The 14,026-nt window shown below is 37.9% G+C and overlaps 1 protein-coding gene across 4 annotated transcripts in view; it reads left to right on the forward strand.

The window, feature by feature from the left end:
• The window catches only part of SEPTIN10 (septin 10), a 53,630-nt gene that overhangs the window by 8,600 nt on the left and 31,004 nt on the right, over window positions 1-14,026 (forward strand). For all 4 annotated transcript variants that reach the window (XM_072742597.1, XM_072742595.1, XM_072742596.1 and 1 more), the window contains exon 2: window positions 11,706-11,774. In XM_072742597.1, the coding sequence (XP_072598698.1) occupies window positions 11,706-11,774 (69 nt within the window). The remainder of the gene's footprint in view (window positions 1-11,705; window positions 11,775-14,026) is intronic.

Consider the following 14,026-nt stretch of genomic DNA (forward strand, 5'->3'; position numbering starts at 1 on the left):
ATCTGGGTTATTACCTAGGAGTAAGATTGCTGAGTAGAATGGTAGATGTGTATTTAATTTAAGAAACAAACAAATGTTTGTACCAATTCGCATTACTACCAGTAGTGACTGAGAGCCTTTGTTGCTTTGCATCTTTACAGGTGTTGTCAGTTTTTTTAAAAGTCATTTTGATAGGTATGTAGGGATATCTTGTGATTTATTTGGCTGTACCTAATGACTGATGATACTGAGCATCTTGTCATGTGCTTATTTGCCATTCTTATATTCCTGGTGAAATATATGTTCAAAACTTTTCCCATTTTTTAAATTATGTAATTATTGAGTTGTACAAGTTTTAAGTATATGTATATTTCTCATATAAGTCCTTTATGAGTAAATGACTTACAGATGTTTCATCAAAGTATGTGTCTTGTGGGGTGCCTGGGTGGCTCAGTTGTTGAGTGTCTGCCTTTGGCTCAGGGCGTGATCCTGGGGTCCTGGGATCGAGTTTTGCATCAGGCTTCCTGCATGGAGCCTGCTTCTCCCTCTGCCTGTGTCTCTGCCTCTCTGTGTGTGTCTCTCATGAATAAATAAATAAAATCTTAAAAAAAAAAAGTATGTGTCTTGTATTTTTGTTCTCTTGATAGTATTTTGAAGAGCAGAAGCTTTTTAATTTCAATTTATCATTTTTTCTTTTATGGATCACACTTTTGGTGTTGTAGCTAAGAAATTTTTGTCTAAGCTAAGGCCACAAGGTTTTAGGTCTACAATCTATTTTGAGTTAATTTTTGTGTATGGTACAAGGTTCCTTTTTTTTTTTTTTTCCATATGAGAGTCCAGTTGTTCCAGCACCATTCTTTAAAAAGACTCTTTTTCTCCACTTAATTGCATTTGCACCTTGTTGGAACTCTACCCCTCCCTCCTCCTGCCATTACCCCTTTGACTGCTCTGGATCACATCACTCTGTTCCATCAAAACATTGACCACACTCTGCTTTCTTTCTTTAGCTGCCTCCTCTCCACTAAGCTCTTAGAAAGGAGGAACTTATTTTTTATGGGACTGAGGATGGAAAGGGTATCCAGGCAGAGGGAATGATAGTTGTAAAGTGCCTGAGGGGGTGGAGCTTTGGCATGTCTGAAAACATGTCCAAAGGGAGGGCATCAAAATCAAGATGAAGCTGGAGAGAGGGATAGATGGTGGTCAAATCCTGCAGGGCCAGAGAGAGGCCATAGTACCAAAGGAGAGTATGGACCGGGGCAAAAGGATTACCCTAGAGAAGAAACAGGGCATCCTCACATATGATACTCCTCTTTATCAGTGTGGATAAAAAAGGAATAATACAAATTTCGTTTATTTTTTGCCTTTGTCTTGTTCCACAGCTCCCTAGAGAGTTCCACCCACTGCTCTTCTTGGGTTAAGATGGATGAAGCCCTTCCTTAGGATTTGTTATTTTAGTCAAAATGTAATAATATTTTAAAATTTTACATGTGATCAAACTTCTACCAGAGGGGATCTGTGGAAGCTGTGTTTCAAGGCTTCCTGTCATTAATGGACACCCTTTGTAGTATGAAACTTGGAGGTGTCATAGTTGACCATTTTACTCCTCCAGTAGTCCTTTTGACACATCCAGATCATTCTCCTCTCCTCCCTAAATATTCTCCATTTTGACTCTCAGCTATCCTCAGGTGTGCTCACACCTGTCTTTGTTACCTTCATCTCCCTCTATACCTGATGGTGTACCTACTGGCTCGATGTGATCTCCAGTATTAAACGTCTGGTAATTATGGTGACTTCAGTTTCCACATAGATTATCCTTTCAGTACCTTGCCTTTCAGTTTTTGGCCTCTTCTTCAATGATCTTATGTTCAGTCCCCTGCTTTCACCTCTCCTTGTGGTTAAAAACCTTGACCTTGTTATGACCAGTAAATGCAGCCCCTCCAGGCATTCTACTCTAACCATACCTGTTTGGTTGTGGAGTTTGCCTGGTTACTCCCCTGGGTACCAAGTCCCACAATTCTTTGACCCGATCTGCTGCTCCTACTACCTTTTCCCTTCCCTCATATCCCCCATGCCCTCTCCTCTTTTTGCCCAGCTGTTAAGTCCTTCCTCATAACATGTATAGTCATTTCCTTGCCTCAGTTCCTTTCTTTGCTTCATCATTCTCCCCTGGCAAAAACCAGACACACTCTCCCTAGACTTCACTCTCCTTACAGCTGAATGAGATTGAGGGAAATCATGCTGAGTGGTCTCACTTAAACATCATGACCACTGAACTCTGGAGGCCTTGGTGCTGTCTGAAAATTGTACTGCATTTTCTTCATTAAATTATTTGCCCTCTAATTCTTCTAGATCAAGAATTGGCAAACATTTTCTTTAAAGGGTCAAACAGTAACTATTTTCAGCTTTCTAAGCCAGATAGTTTTTGTCACAACTCTGCAGTTCTGCTGTTGTGGCCTGAAAACAACCACACACAATACATAAAACAATGATAGTGACATACTCTCTCCTCCCCAAAAGGCTTTCTTTACATCTTCCAGGATTCCACACATTTCTGGATTTCTTTCAGTCTCTTTGGCTGATCCTTCTCCATCACTTAGATTCCTTGCTCCTCATTTTCCCAACCTTTAAATGTTGGAATTCCCTAAGGGGTCAATTCTGTGATCCTTTTTCTTTTCTAAATACCTTTGTTCTGTGGGTGATTTCATCTCTTCCCACAGCATTGATTACTAGCCATGTCCTGATGACTTCAGCATGTTTATCTGTGATCCAGAGATGCCTGCACTCTCATTTTGTCTATTCAGCTACCTACCTAGAACCTTCACTTAAGTGTCTAAAACGTATTTCCAATTTATTATGTTCCAAAAAGAACTCTGATCTTCCCCAGTCCTTCTCATTCTGTTGTCTTCCCAATTCTAGTAAATGTTGCTCAAGTCAAAAACTTTAAAACCATCTCCTCACATCTTATATTGAACTTTCAGCAAATCCTATTGCTTCTGCTTTTGAGGTAGATCCAGAATTTAACCACATTTTACCTCTTCCACCAGTAGCATTCTGCCATGATCTTTTTTCCTGGATTAACACAGTTAGGATCTTAACCAGTCTATTTGTTTCTGTCTTGCCATTCTTCAGTCTACTTTCAGCATAATAGCTGAAGCAAACTTTTTAATGCAAAAAGAAATATCTCTCGTATGCTAAAAACCCTTCAAAACCAGTCCTTACATAATTTGGCACTTCATTTCTCTCTGACTGCTCTGCATCTCCCTTCCAGCCCTCCAGCCACCAGCCAGGTTGGCCTCCTTGCTGTTCCTCATACACAAGAGCAACACTTGCCTTAGGATCTTTGAAATGGTTAATTCTCTCCGTTTGGAGTATGCTTCCTCCACATAGCCTCTGGACCTGCTCTGCTCCCTTAACTCCTTGAGGTCGAGACTATCACCTTTCTAGTTAGGCCTTGCCTAACCACCCTGTTCAAAATGGCAACTCCTTGGGGCACCTGGCTGGCTCAGTCAGTAGAGCATGAAACTCTTGATCTTAGGGTTATGAGTTCAAGTCCCATGTTGGGTGTAGAGATTACATAAAAAAATAAAATCTTTAAAAACAAAACCAAAATGGCACCTCCTCTCCTGTACCACCTTCACATTTCCTGTTGCCTTCTCTTGCCTTATTTTTCTTTATTGCATGTGTTATTCTCTATTATCACAGCATATGCTTTATGCCTGTCTTCCCCTAACTAGAATGGAAGCTTCCTGGTAACCAGGACTTTTTTCTGTTTTGTTAAGTTATCCTTCCCCTGTACCTAGGACATTTCCTGGAACATAGTAGTCACTCAATACATATCTGATGAACAGATGCATTTTTACAGATATTTGAAAAATACTTATATTCTTCTTTTAGCCTTTGTTAAATTCACATAGGTAATAATATTGATAACAAGAAAAAAAGGTAATATTCTCTTCCTTCCAAGAATCAACTCTGTGTATGCTTGCTCATATGCATAAATAACTTGTAAGTATGGTGTCAGTACAGTCTTAATGTTTCATTTTGCCATTTAATATCACATCATATTATTTCTCTTAATTTTCATGATTTCTTTCAATTTTTATAATAATATTCCCCATAGTATTTCAATGTAGATGTATACACAACTTTTTCCTTTTTTATTTAAACATTTCTTTTTCTGACTTACAAAAATAGGATACTACCTTCTACACTGCAGCCTGTTATGGGTAATATACTCAGTCTAAAAAGTAAGCCTATAAATGGCTGAGTAGGGCTAAATTTTTAGTGCTCTAAAATGTGGAAGAATTACCAGAATGGATGAATTCCAGTCATAGAGAATCAGTGGAAACTTCAAGAGAAATGGGAATTACCACTGTATTTTTAATAATCATGTAAAAGTTACCCGAGATTAATTATATACTTAAACTAAAGATTTGGGTGATTAGGTAGACTCTCCCTGAGAGATCCAGAGTGCCCATGGGAACCTTAAACTCTATTTGCAGAATTGCATCAAACCTGTGCTGATTTATCTCATTTTCTTTCCTGCCTCACAGTAATACCCACCAAATCACCTTAGGTCAAGACATCTGAAAGTGGGCAAGGCTTCACTCTAAGGCAGAATGGATGTCCAGCCCCCTGCTGCCCTGTCTATGCTCACCTCTTCTGTCCTCCTTACACTTAACCTTAGGCCTCCTAATGGCTTAAATGATAATGAGCTTACTGCAGTTTTCCAGTCATTCCAAGTATACTTGCATGCTTTTGCACACATCAGTTCCTCTACTTTCTTTTCCCATTTGCCTGGAATATTTGTATTTCTCCTTCAAGTCTTTGCTCAAGCCTTCTCTTGGCAGTGTCTTCTCTGACCATGCAGGGTTCATTATACCCTGAGCTACTGTTGTGTCCTGTCTATAAGTTGAAGGACTATCTGTTCTTCATTGTACTAAAATTTAAATTGCAAAGATACTTGACTTACTCATCTTTCATTCTCAGTGCCTGAGGTTTGTTATTCTGTCCTGAAAATGGAAGGCCTTTTAGTTAGTATTCCGTGTATTTGTGGAACAAATGAAAAACTGTGTATTGATAGTCCTCACACTGATTCCTCAGTATTCTTTTTTTCCTCAGATATTCCTTGTCAATTATAAGTTGTTTTAATGAGTTTCTTCTGCCTTCCTCCTTCTTCAGCTCCTTTTCTACTTGCTTTTCTTGGGTTAAATAAATGATTTTTGAAATATGATTGGCTTTTCTATCACCTAGTCTGCATGGAACATACCCCCTCTCCCAGAAATTTGAGCTCTCTACTTTTCCTTAAATTAAGCCTTGAAATTTAGTTCCAAGAAGCCTTTTCACATCAACTAGCAGTTTTGTTGTGCTTTTCCTTACTTCCCTTTGTCTGAGCATTCAGTTTCCATGACTCATTCTTCATTCTCCAATACATCACATACTTTTTCCTCATTGCCTGCTCATAGATACACAGTCATAAAATTAAATTGAAAGAGACCTTAGAAGATCATTATTTTTGTTTCCCACTCAGCGCATGAATTGGCTGCCCAGTTGATGACTGTGTAACTGTTGACATCCCGCACCCCACCCCACCCCCAGGGGGAGCAAGCCACTCACTCTTAGTCCTTCAGTAATTTCTCCTTGCTGTGTCAGATTGGTCTCTCTAGCCCATTCATGCATTCTAATTTTTCCCTTGGGGATGCGTTTCTCTAAAACAGACTATAGATGTTTGAATATACTTTGCTGTCCCTTGATGGAGCAGTAGGCTAAAAGGATGTTGGGGAAAAGCCCAATTGCTTTGACTCACACAGTGCTAGAAAGTAATTTTTAGAAGGCTTAGAAACTTATGTTGTAAGACATGAAATCCTAAAAGAACTTGGAAAAAATTTAGATCCATTCTTTTAAACATCAGGGTGTGAAAAAAAAATTAAGCTTTACATTTATGAAAGAAACCATAAAGGAAAGGATTGATAAATTGGACTATTTGAAAATTGAAAAGGCCAATGACAAATCAGGAAAAGATATTTGTAATACCCATGACAAGCACAGAGTTATATCCAACAGCTTTTGTTAAGAGAAGCCAAAACAGGATACCCTGATGGGCAGATGGGGGAAAAACATGAACTGATGGTTTATGAAAATATGCTGAAAAAAATGTTTAAAATACTGGACATCAAATTAAGATGCCAGTGTTTGCGTATCAAATTGACAAACACCTAAAAAGTGTTAATACCCTGTATTGATGACTATATAAAGAAATGAACATACACATTTTGTTTTTGTTTTTTTGTTTTTTGTTTTTGTTTTTTAACAGACTGATTTTGGAAATGTAAGCAGGTATAGCCTTTTATTTTATTTTATTTATTTATTTTCTTTGTAAATTTATTTTTTATTGGTGTTCAATTTGCCAACATATAGATATAGCCTTTTAAAGGGGCAGTTTGGCAATATGTTCATACCTTTGACCAGTGACTCTATATTTTAGGAATTTATCATGAGGAAATTATTAAATGTATGAGATGACTAATGCTTATACAGGTATGTACCTTTGGATCCTCCAGGAAGCAGATGGTGAAGTTAAGAGTGTTAGAGGTAGATTAGGGGTAGTATAGGTAGGGAGTGGAGGTAATGCCTGTGAAAGAGAGGAGGGGAAGCAGGACTGGAAAGGAAAAGCCTTCAGGCTCTGATGCAGTTGGACACAGTTATGAAAGGAAAGTAGCTGGGAAGCTAGAACCTGGTGGAGAGAGCCTCAGAGGCCATGTGGGTCTGGTAGAGCCTGGGGCAACCCAATAGAGAGCTCTCTGACTGCCTGTTAGGGCTGCCTACCTAGCACAGAGGGGCGAGGCCCTGACGCCCTCACTGCTCAGTCCTGCACTAGGGGCTGCCAGGGAGGAGTGGTCTTGGGTGAAATACTGTACAGATGGTGAAGGCTCTGCAGCTGAAGGCTGTCAACTGCATTCTTTGTAACCAAAGGGCAAGTTCTTGCTAGAAGGGAGATCCAAGTAGCATACCACAAAAGGGATGTTTGTTTGCAGTGTTATTTAAAAAATGACACAATTAGAAATGGTATTTTATCCTATAATAAACATAAAATCCTCCCATTTCTAATTAAAGGGAGGAAAATAATTTCAAAATAAGATTGCATTTAACGGAAGCCTGCTTCCGTTACAGTAAGCTTTTGTTAAGCTTGATACCCCAAACTCTTTATTACATGAACCACTATCAAGAATTTCCATGTCTTGATCTTTTGAGGCTGAATATTAGACTTTGTAGTTATCCTCTAACTTTTTTATTTATTAGAGATGATGGTGACATTGAGGTGATATTTTGATGAGACTTGGACTACCCCAGGCTGAACTAAATAGAGACTTCACTGGGGGAGATCCAGGCAAGACACGCACAGTCTTACTGGTTTCAGTTGAATTCTTTCTTTTTTCCCTGGGTTGTAATTAAGCATCCACTTCTAGAATTAGGTAATGTTATTACCTGTTTGTAGGAAAATTTTAGATCAGCAGTTTTTTTTTTTTTTTAAGATTTTTATTTATTTATTTATTTATTTATTCATGAGAGACACACAAAGAGGCAGAGACACAGAGGGAGAAGCAGGCTCCATGCACCGGGAGCCCGACGTGGGATTCGATCCCAGAGCTCGACGTGGGATTCGATCCCAGATTGTGCCCTGGGCCAAAGGCAGGCGCTAAACCGCTGCGCCACCCAGGGATCCCTAGATCAGCACTCTTAAGTTTATTTTAAAGTTTCCTTAACCTGAGGATTTAATAAAATGATTTTATTTTATTTATTTTATTTTTTTTAATAAAATGATTTTAAATAACGAATTTGTGGAATCTTTCAAAGTACTATTTTAAACCAAAGAACTCTGTCTTCTTGAAACCTATGAAATAGGCCCAGGTAATTATTTTGACTACCCTCTGCTTTTCATTCTTTTTTTTTTTCCCCTAAAGAACCCCAGGAAACAGCAAGGAACAATTTGAAAATTTTGGTTCTATTTCTTGGGTTAATTTTATAAAGAAAAAAATTGTGGGACAGAAAAGTTAAAATGAAGCTATGGTAAAGCTAAGTCACTTTTCTGTTTCTCTAAGGCTCATTGTTATAGCTACAGAGAGGGGCAGTTTCAAGAATGTTTACAAGTAAGGAAACTTGTTATCTGAGGTCCCATTGTGAAAGAATCACCAAATGTTTCCCCATAATTGGCTGATAGGAAAAAGGTCATCTACTATATGTCTACCAAAGGATCCCAGAACAAATTGTGTGCTCCCCCTGTTGTATTGCACATACTCCCAAACTGAAATTTTGAAGAAGGTAAGAGCGCCCAGTCTTCCTCCAGCTACTCCAAAATGTTCTGGCACTTTTTTATTCTATAATTCATTATAAATTACAAGTTAAATAATATGTGTTAGAGTTTGTCAGGAGTTAAAGGTACTGTATGCCTTTTTTCCTTCTAGATAGTTTGTGTATAGATTTAAATATATATGTGTTTGTGATGTGTATATGTATTTAAAATGAAAACCGTAGAAAAAGCAAACTACATAATCTAGTGTAGGTGGCGATTTTGTTAGTTTTCCTTGGAATGAGAGTGGTCAATGAGTTTGTATTTCTCTGAGATAAGTTCTTAAGATAAAGGGCTCTGTCTTACTCCCCCTGAGACCTCATTACCCAGCACAGTGATTTGCACATAGTAAGCGATCATTGATATTGCAGACTGGAATTCCACTTCCAATTTGTCTTTTTTTAATTTAGGGTTTGCCACTAGAGGGACTTGCTCAGCTATTGTCCCCTTGTTATTTTACCTTCAAAAATGTCTTGTTAATTTGTTAAAAACTTTATTCTAAAACTTGTTTGGAAATTCAACTAGTCAGGTAGTAGCAGTGGAAAAATTAAAAACTATTTTTAATACTTTTATGTGACTCATTCATACTTCCTGATCAAAACATTTATCCACAGAGATATTAAGTAGCTTTTTTTTGGCAGGTATTCAAAAACATATGAAATGAACTATTGCAAGCAGATCTTTGAAATGAACTTACATAAATGACAGAAATACAACCTAGGTTTTATTAGTCAAAATTTAATGATGAACTAGTATAAAACCTATCCTGTTTTTTAAGCAAATTTTACTTATCAACCACACGGCTTACTGAGCAAGTATTTAACAAAAATATGCTAGTCATTATATAAAAACCACGGAGCTACTTTCTCACCATAATTTTTTGACATCAGAAAGTAGCACTGAGCATGAGATGTTCTATTCTCTTAGTTTATCTAAGGCAAGGCTGTGAACAGGGCCCCCAGACAGTTATTTTCTGTGGCACTTACTTGCCTTTACCAACAGGTCAGATTCTTGAGATGGACACTTCAGAATTCCTCAGTGAGCTACTCATCTGTTTTCCCTAATGTGTTTCTCTACCTCATTCATAAGCTCATTCATTACTGCCCAGGAGAGCAATGAACTCCCCCTCCCCCCACCAAACTCTTATATTCACTATTTACTTTTTCCAAATACTAAATTCTACCTCCCTCTTGTGGCTCAGGGATTTTTCTTTTTCTACCCTAAATGCCACCTTCTCTCTTGCTATATATGCCACTTTCCTGACTCATTGCAATATCATTGTCTTTTCTGAAAACTGTTCTGGCTTTTAATGATCTCTTTTTCTTCATCTCCCTAAGTACCACTGCTCTTTTCCCTCGGCTATCACTTTTTTTTTTTTTTTTTTTTGGTTTTTGTTGTTTTTCTTTTTTTGTTTTTTTTTCCAGCTACTTCTGCTAGTTGGTGAGACTTATTGTTTGTGGGTTTATTATTTTTTTTATTGAAATTCGATTTGCCAACATATAGTATAACACCCAGTCCTCATCCCATCAAGTGTCCTCCTCAGTGCCCATCACCCAGTCACCCCATCCTCCCACCCACCTCCCCTTCCACTACCCCTTGTTCGTTTCCCAGAGTTAGGAGTCTCTCATGTTTTGTCACCCTCTGATTTTTCCCACTCATTTTCTCTCCTTTCCCTTATAATCCCTTTCATTATTTCTTATATTACCCATATGAGTGAAACCAGAGGATGATTGTCCTCCTCCGATTGGTGTTCTGGCATAGGAGAGGGACCTGAGCTACTGCATGCATGCTGCACAATGACTAGGGGCAAGGGAGCTGCCTGAAGGGAGGAAGATGAAGCACATATAGTTAAAAAACAAAACCTTAGGCCTATTTGATGTACATTGTGTCATTATGTATTTTTCACTTTTTTAAATTGTGAAAATACAGCCTGTACCTAAGTGTTAATCCTAAGGACATCTTCCAACTGACGAGTCATTTCATGATGGAACAATGTGTTCAGGGTAGCCCCGGTGGCGCAGCGGTTTAGCGCCGCCTGCAGCCCAGGGTGTGATCCTGGAGACCCGGGATCAAGTCCCACATCGGGCTCCTTGCATGGAGCTTGCTTCTCCCTCTGCCTGTGTCTGTGCCTCTCTCTCTCTCTGTTTCTCATGAATAAATAAATAAATAAATCTTAAAAAAAAAAAAAAGGAACAGTGTGTTCAGTTAGCTACTCAGGATTTGGAAACACACACTCTCTCTCTCTCTCTCTCTCTCTCTCTCTCTCTCTCTCCTCTCTCTTACATATATATATATATATATATACTTAGCAATTAAGTCACAAGGCCAGCTTCAAAAGGTTATATTACCCAGAATGTACAGAGAGAGGTTGTTGTCAGCATTCTGTAAAATCCAGGCATGATACATACCTGTGTATCTGTGACATTGCATCGCAATCCATGTGTGTGTATGGTTGGGGGCACTTTAGGGTGCCCAAACACTCTTCTTTTAGTGCAGTAGTAAGATTCTCCCTTTCATCGTACATGTGATCAAAGCTGTTCATTGCAGCATAGTTTATTATAATTAAAGACTAGGGACTGCTTAAATAAAAATAGAGATCCACATATATTGTTGTATATAAAACAGAATACTGTACTACCAAAGGAATGAAGTAGATCTGTGTAATAGTGAAGCAGTCTCCATGAGAGATTAAGGGGAGAAACCACAATGCAGAGAAAGAGGTGACTACCATTTGTATAAATTCAGACACCTGCACACTCACAGGTACTCATACATGCATGGTCTGACTCTGGAAGGCTATGTAGGTCTGCTGAGGTACTAGTAAATCAAGGGTAGGAAAGGAACTTATTTTGCATTATTTTCTTACTGGCACTGTTTACATTTTTCTTACTACATCCATATTAATACTACTTTTTAAAAAATGCCACATTTCCTTAGTATTTGTGTTACACTAAAAAGTATCAGTTTATGAGGCAGGATCGCTTTGAAATTACCACTTCTCTTGTTCTTGTCTTCCTTCATTCCTCACTATTGCAAACATTCCCTTGGCTATTCAGGGTCTTTTCTGGTTCCACTGTAAATTTAGTCTTTTAAATAAAAGTAATGTTCTTTGTCTTCTTGGATGTAAAAGAGAGTTTACTCTTTTACAGTATTTTTGCATATGTGGGTAAGTATATTGATATATGTTATATGTTGAATATTATATCTACTTTTGCATATATTTATCCATCAAGAAAACCTTGGTGTTAAGCATGAGTAAGTTGTATAGATTGCAAGGCAAAACTTGGTGTTAATGATAATACTGGAATTCCTTTTAATATAGACATATTATTTAGATATAGGGTTTTTTGGAGTAATATCTTTTAATTTTATTTTTCAGCTCTTTCAGTCTCACATGCCAACAAAAACAACTTGTCTGTCCTCACAAGTATCTGATGATGAACAGAAAGTGAGTATATCTTTTAAATAGATCTGTAATGTACTTTACACCCCTCTAGGATTTTAAAATAGCTATTCAGAGACCTAACAGACTTTTGTTTGTATCTTGAATGTAAATTAACTTTGATGTTGATTGAAATTACAAATCGAGAATGGATTGAATAATCATTAAGTGTTTACGGTGTCTCTTTCCTATGGGACATAAAGCAAATTAATACTTTAACTGCTCCCACAGCATTGAGTAGGAAGACTAGCACTGCTTTTGCTGGGCATGCTTGCAGAACTTGGTGGATGGAGAGAATTCCTTTAATGACAGAGTGTAGGACGTCTCTGAATGGCGCTGTCAGATGCCTTCCTGAGCGCGAGATCAGCCCTTAATGGTTCTTCTAAGTGTGGCTGCATAGGATGGAGATTTTGGTAACTCATGTTAAAACTTACATTTTAAAGGGGAGTGAATTTAACTTGATGAAAAAGATGAGTTGATGATTCTTTTTTTTTATTTTTTTCATTTTTTTGATGATTCTTTAAATAGAAAATTGCAAATATAAGCATGAGTAATTTGGTAAGATGAAATAATTTTCTTTAGTTCTATGCCCATTAGGCCTCTTGTTTTTCCCTCTTCCTTCACACATGCTAAGGGCCCCACTGTTTTGATAAATTGTAGTTTGATCACCAAACTACCATCCTTTTTATCTTTTTTCCCTCATTGGTAATAATAGTCTGCCCTATCTTTATTTTATCACCTTGCAGACCTTTGGTATGACTCTTTATCTGCCTTCTAACATTGCTTTGCTGAAACTGCTGTCACAGTCACTAGTAATCCACTGAATGGTCATTGTTTAGTCCTCGTTTTCTCTAGCCCCTCTTCTTCATTAAATTATGGTGACCACCACCACATTTTAAAAAAAGCCTTTTTTATTTCCATGATATTGAAATCTTACAGCTTTAGAACTAGAAGGGATTCTGTATGCCGTTTAGTTCAGCTTTTAGCTGATAAGCATGTGCTTATCAGGTAAAAACTCTGACATGTATTACTCTAATCTTCTTGAATACCTTCATGACTGGGAAGCATAGTGTTTCTTCACTTTCTTAATAATAAACACAAGACTAAAAGGGATTCAAAGAGTAGAAAAGAGAATATAATGTACTCATTTTCTGTTGCCCCATAACAAATTGCCATGAATTTAGCTTCTTAAAATAACACCTCTTTATTAGCTCATAGTGCTGTAGGTTAGAAAGCCACGCCAACATAGCGGGCTTCTCTGCTCAGGACCTCACTCAGGATGTTGGCTAGCTGGGTTCTTATTTGAAGCTCCCCTTCCAAACTCTTTCAGGCTGTTGGCAGGATTCAGTTTCTTGCTGTTTGGTTGCTATCAGCTCCTAAAGAGCATTCTTAAATTCTTGCCATATAACTCTCTGTTGTCCATACAACAGCAGAGAACCCCATGTCAGATCCCCTTCAGGCTTCACATCTCTTTCACCTGGAAGTTCCCAGTCCTTTTTAAGGGCTCACCTGCCCACCGAGGATAATCTCCCTTTCTTAGGTTAACTGATCTGGAACTTTAATTACATCTGCAAAATCCCTTCATAGCAGTACTTAGTGTTTGAAAAAAAAAAAAAACAGAAGGTGTGGGTACACCAGGGACTGTATTAGAATTCTACCCATCATATAAATAGTGAATCTTTCTCACCTCTACCTCCAAGACCATTCCCTAGTAATAACCACTGTGCATAGTCTGTCACTATCCTTGAAAGATTTTTATCCATATTCATGTATATGAGAACATATGAAAAATATACTTTTATTTTCTTTGTCAAATCAAGGTAAGTAAATCACTTAATTTTTGAGACTTTTTGAGACTTAACCATATCGTGGCATATATCAGTAGTTTAGTATTCCATTGTATGGATATACTACATTTTATTTCTCCATTCACCAACTGTTGGATATTTGGGTTGTTTCTAGTTTTTGGCTGTTTGGATTAAAGCTACCATGAACAGGGGATCCCTGGGTGGCTCAGCGGTTTGGCACCTGCCTTTGTCCAAGGCGTGATCCTGGAGTCCCGGGATCGAGTCCCGCATCAGGCTTCCGGCATGGAGCCTGCTTCTCCCTCCTCCTGTGTCTCTGCCTCTCTCTCTGTCTATCATAAATAAATAAATAAATAAACAAATCTTAAAAAAAAAAGCTACCATGAACATTCATATGTGTTTTTATTTATCTTGAGTATCTACAGGTATAGTTTTTTGGTTGTATAGTAATGT

Source organism: Vulpes vulpes, chromosome 16 (assembly GCF_048418805.1).
Source record: "Vulpes vulpes isolate BD-2025 chromosome 16, VulVul3, whole genome shotgun sequence".
Classification (NCBI taxonomy): Eukaryota; Metazoa; Chordata; class Mammalia; order Carnivora; family Canidae; genus Vulpes; species Vulpes vulpes.